This window comes from Alligator sinensis, unplaced genomic scaffold (genome assembly GCF_000455745.1).
Source record: "Alligator sinensis unplaced genomic scaffold, ASM45574v1 scaffold1295_1, whole genome shotgun sequence".
NCBI classification, from domain to species: Eukaryota; Metazoa; Chordata; order Crocodylia; family Alligatoridae; genus Alligator; species Alligator sinensis.
In genome coordinates, this window is record NW_005841880.1 from 187,145 (window position 1) to 192,269 (window position 5,125).

The window sequence follows — 5,125 nt, forward strand, 5'->3', positions numbered from 1 at the left end:
GCGCGGGGTGCAGGGGCAGCGGGGCGGGCGCCGCAGCCGGGGTGACCTTAGGCGAGCGAGCCAAGGTGAGGTGCTCCAGCTCGGCGCTGCGGATGCAGAAGGGCTGGGCTGGGCTGGGCTGGCGCTGGGAGCCCACGGGGGCCCGCGTCCTGCGGGGCTCAGGGCTGGGCCCCTTGCTGCACTGGAGTCACTGGTGCGACTGGGAGCCGACACGGTGCCAGGGTGAGGGGCGCGTGCCGGGGGCTAGGGCAGGACGCCTGGGAGCCTGCTCCGGCCTGCGCCCCCCGCTTGCTGCGTGACCTTGGGCGAGCTGCCCCAGCTCCCCCGTGCCACGAGGAAGGGGGTGCTCGTTGCTCACCTCCGGGGTGCCGGCGCCAGGCTCCTGCCGCAGGGTCTCCGAGGGCCCGGAGCAGCAGTGCTGCAAACCTCGGGCTGGCACGTGGTCCCGCTGCCGAGAAACAATGGTGCTAGCGAGGAGGCAGGCCGGACGGGAGCAGTCCCCTGCCCACACGAAGCAGGGGCGAGGGGGCTGGAGCCGGGTCAGCTAGGGGCAATGCTAGCTCCGACTGGGGCAGGGGGCCCAGGCTGCAGGGATGCCGGGTGGGGGAACCCGCTGTGCGGGGGCCTGCGGTGCACAAGGGCGCTGGTTCCCGACTGGGCCCTGGGCAGCGCAGTGACCTAGAGCGGCAGCAGCTGCAGATTTGGAGGCGCACGCGTGTTCACGACAGCTCCACGGGGTGCGTGTGCACTCCCGATAGTGAGCACGTGCAGGAACGTGTGCATCCGGGCGAGCTTTTGCACCACGTCCTCGTGTGCGGGATCTGTTGTGCACTCAGCCCAGCGGCCCGTGCGCCCCGGCCCGCGGAGCCCTTTGTCTCCCATCCCGGATTGCGCCTCGTGCAGCTCAACGTAAATAATTCATGGTCAGTGGCATGATGAGCTCATCCTGCCTGGTGGAAGGAAGCGCCGGCGAGCGCGGTGCGGTGCAGCGCGGGCTGGGGCTTTGTGCGAGGGACGCGGACCCATCTCAGCTGGGCAGGGGCCAGCTGCCGTGGGGCATGGCGTGGCTCCGGGCATGTAGTGCCCAGCCTGCCGGGCTGCTAGGACCCTGCTGGGGGCTGGGAAGTCCCTACTCGTGTGCCTCAGTTTCCCCCTGGGACAGTAGTCACCTACTCTGGGAAGCAGCATGCAGCTGCTGCAAGGCCTCCGCAGGCCGGGGCGGTGCAGCCCCATGCCAGGACCATCCTTAGCAATGTCCTTCCAGCCCAGAGGCCCTTCCCCCTGCATGAGCTGCCAGCAGTATCATGTTGAACAAGAGGCACCCGCGGAGAAGTGCATCTGCAGGGCTCTCCCGGGACCCCGCCGGCTGCAGGGAGGGCACCGCTGGGCCAGCAGCAGGCGAGACCCCTGGAGCTGCACGATGTGGCGACAACTGGCTTGGACACACGGCCGGGCAGGGGCGCAGAGCTGGGCAGGGCAGGGCTGTTGCTGGCTTTGTGTGGATGCCAGATCCTGCTTCGATTCCTGTCCCAGTCTCGGGGCTAGGAACGCATCCCCGGCTCCATGACATCCAGCGGGTGCAGCGTTCCTGGGTGCAAGACGCAGGCCGAAGGAGGCATCCCCACTTGTGCTGGACAGGCCTGGAGCAGCTCATGCGCGTGTCCCAAGCCCTCTACGGCTGGCAGGGATCCTCCCCGAGGTCCCGTGGGGCTTGGGCTGAGGATCAGAGTCCTTCCGGGCATTGTTACCGTGCTCTGGCAAGGGTATCCTTGGCTCCGGCACACCTGGGTTGTTATGCAAGCCTGACACGTGGGCATCTCACTGGGCATCTGGCCCAGCGTGCTCAGTGCCCACAGCCCTGGATCCCGGCACGCTGTGATCCCGGGAGCCAGGCAGGCTTTGGGCAGCAGCTGCCACCAGAGGCCTCTTCTGTGGCTGCAAGAGATAAAGGCCCTTGCAGAGGTTGCAGCTCTCCCAGTGCTCCCCCCGAGCCCAGCTGGGTCCTCGGCCCTGCACACACAGCTGGGACCCGGGCAAGCTGGCGCCGACATCCGAGTGCGGGGCAGGGAGATTCCAGCGTGGCACCCTGGAAACGGGTCAAGACAAGGGCAGCTGAGCAGAGACAGGCCCAGCTGGGCCTGGTGTGGCAAGGAGCAAGGCAAACAGCGTCCGGGACAAGGGCAGGCCCCCGCGTTTGCTGTTGGGGGCTGGAGCCAGACTGGCCTGGGCGGTGGAGTCTCCGTCCCAGCCTGGACCAGATTCCCAGAGGGACCCGCTGCCTCCTGACCCCAGCATCTCCCAGCAGCCCCCGGCTCCTGGCGCTGCACATCATCCTGGCACCAGGAAGGCGCAGAGCTGAGCTGGAGATGGAGCAGGAGCTTCAAGGGAGAGCGCCGGGCCATCGCTCCCAGCAGGGAGGAGTCTGCTGTCTGAGGGGCTGCCGCTGCAGCGAGCGCGGAGGACAGGCCTGCATGCAGGCTGCAAGGTCACCGGGAGCCGGAGCAGCCTCGTTACTGCATGCTAATTAGGTGCCATTAACGCTCCTGGCAGATGCTGCCCTTGGGATGGACGGAGACGGCACGCGGCCTGGCCACAGCCATCAAGGCGACCCCGCTGCTGCATCCCTGCACCGTGGCTGGCCTGTCGGGTCACCGGGCAGGCTCCTAGGCCCGGCTGCCTGGGCCTCTGCATCGCTTCCTCTGCGAGTGCTGCATCCCACCCCAGAGCTGGCTGCACGCTGTAGTTTGTCAGTCGCTCGCTGGCACCTGGGATCTCTCAGTGCCGGGGGCCCGGGGTGGGAGGATGCCCTGGCAGAAAGCCCCAGCGCCGCTGTAGAAAGCATCTCGAGTGTGTTCTGCAGCTGAGCACGCAGCAGGTGATGGCCAGTCAGCCCCGGGCAGACAGCGCTGTGGTCCCAGGGGCTGCATCCTGCATTCCCCCTGCGGCACGATTCACAGCACGGGCGAGAGATGGGCAAGGCAGGTGGAGCCGACTGCTCTGCTCAGGGTGCTGGCCTCACACCCCTGCCCTGCACCATCCTCCTGGCTGCTCAGCAAGGCCCAGGAAATCCTCCAGCTCCTTCTCCAACGTCGGGTTCCTCAGTCGTTGTTCACCAGTCAGGACTGACAGCTGTCCAGCAGCGTGGAGGAGCCAGCCTGCAATCTGTTGCCCCATTTCACAGGTGGGGAAGTCAAGGCACAGGAAGGGGCAGTCACCCGAGAAAGCAAAGGCTGAGAAAACGGACCACCCACCCCTCCCAGTTCCAGCCTGGGCCACTGTACCCCCAATATCCAGGTCCAGACCATGCAGCTCACATCCAGCCTAGCCCGGTCCTTTCAAGGGACCTCAGTTTGCCCAGGCAGTGCCCTGAGTGCTCAGGGAGGGCTGTGCTGCGTGCAAATCCTGGATCGGTGCCCGTGGGACACAGACAGGAGCAGGCTTCCTCATAGCTCGAGTACCAGCTTGGTCTCCCTTGTTTACCGGGGCCGCACCCTCCCGGCCCCCGCGGGAATCCAGCAGCTGCGTGACCTGCCGCGTGGCAATTGCTGGCTTGTCAGATGCGCCGTCTCCAAGCGCCCTGTGTAGTAATGCGTCCCCTTCCCAAGGGGTAAAGGCTCCGCCGAGTCCTCTCTCCTTTCCCTGCCCTGGAGCTCGTCTGTGGGGTCGCCCCGACTCGGACAGCGGTTTCACCCCAGACGTGGCTGCATTGCAGGAGCGGGCAGCACTGACAGGCGCTGAGAGCCCAGCCCGGTTCCTGCCGCCCCGGGAAACTCCCCAGCTCAGCCAGGTAGGCAGCAGGAGGGAGCCCCCAGCCCCACTCTCTGCTGCAGCCGTGCCAGGGCAGACGGGAGCCCACAATGCCAGGCCTGTGCGCGCCGGCCCAGCTGGGCCGTGCGGAGAGAGCCCGGCTTTGTTGCAGCCGCGGCAGGCAGCCAGGCTGCCCTGGAATGTCCTCGTGGGCGCTCGGCAGCGTCGCGTGCCCGGGCACGAGCATCCGGCCCGGCCTGAAGCTCCCCTGGGCGCTGCCCCGCTTCTCCAGCACCGAGCACCAGCCTTGGGTGCTGTTTGCTCTGCCACGGCCCCCCACAATCCCACCCTGCTGCCCCAGCGCCCCCGGCACGGCTGCACCCAGCCCCAGCTCTGCCATTGCGGGATGCCCCCTGCTCTGTTGGGGGGAAAGCAGTGTCCTGAGCCGGCCCCTCGTTCCTGGTTGGGGATCTTCCCTCTTCCCCCCCCCCAACGTGCATCTGCAGGTAGATCCAGCATCCACGGGACCCTTGGGGTCTCCAACAGAAGGGGAGGGGAAAAGGGCAACTGAACTATTTGTGCGCAGAAGCGCGGTTAAGCCAGTTGTTCGCCCACATCCGGCCAGAATCGGGAGGGTCGAGGCGCAGGCCGGACCTCCCCCCACGCCTGCCCCGTGCAGCGGTGACTGCCAAGGGCGGGAAGGGACCCGTGGCCTGGCGAATGCCACTAGCTCTGGTGCAGGAGATGAGCTGGGGGTGGGGGGGGTCTCAGCTGAGACACTGGGCAGCGCCTGGCACCACCAGGGTGGGAGAGGGGCACAAGGCTGAGCAAGGGGTGACAAGGGTGGGGGATGCAGCTTCTCTTAACCCTTTGTGTCCCTCAGGGCAGCTTTTCCTTTGGAGAGAGGCCTCCTGGTGACCGGTGGGTCTGGCCAGGGGGCACCAGCTGGTGAGGGGCAGTGGCCTGGGTGTCCAGCCCTGGATGCAGACCCAGGGGTTGGGGCGAAGGGCATTTGCACACTGCGGGGCTGTGTGCATGGGGTCCGGGGCACTTCTCCATGGCACGTGGGGCTGCTGTTGCCCGTGCCAGCTGCCCAGTGTGCCCAGAAAGCAGCACAGCCCTGGGCAGGGCAAGGGCACTGGGGCTGAGCAATGCAGAAGGGGATGGGGGGGCATGGGGAGCCAGCCAGGGCCCACTCCCTGCACCGGGCAGCTGGGACCCAGAGGCAAGGAGCCCGGTTTGCTCCGGGCACAAAACAGGGTGCAGCAGAAGACACCCCCCCCCCTCCGTGAGGGTGCAGCACTTCCGTGGGTTTCCATAGAGACAGAGGAAATCTAGAGAGCGCCCGCCGCCTCTCTCCAGCAGCCGTGGCTGGGGG

General features: G+C 67.3%; 2 protein-coding genes across 2 annotated transcripts in view; both read left to right on the plus strand.

The window, feature by feature from the left end:
• Positions 1-42: 42 nt before the first annotated feature.
• The window catches only part of ANO8 (anoctamin 8), a 14,245-nt gene continuing 9,162 nt past the window's right edge, over positions 43-5,125 (plus strand). The window contains exon 1 of the mRNA XM_025196552.1: positions 43-222. Within this exon, the coding sequence (XP_025052337.1) occupies positions 93-222 (130 nt within the window). The 5' untranslated portion in view covers positions 43-92. The remainder of the gene's footprint in view (positions 223-5,125) is intronic.
• Positions 360-3,151, plus strand: LOC112549196. Its single transcript, XM_025196363.1, has 2 exons — positions 360-2,875; positions 3,054-3,151. Exon 1 carries the CDS (start codon positions 1,305-1,307, stop codon positions 2,526-2,528), a length of 1,224 nt encoding a protein of 407 aa, XP_025052148.1. The 5' UTR covers positions 360-1,304; the 3' UTR covers positions 2,529-2,875; positions 3,054-3,151.

Bases quoted from the DNA above. Each gene is read 5' to 3' on its own strand.
- LOC112549196 (XM_025196363.1), top strand. From the start codon at position 1,305: ATGTTGAACAAGAGGCACCCGCGGAGAAGTGCATCTGCAGGGCTCTCC.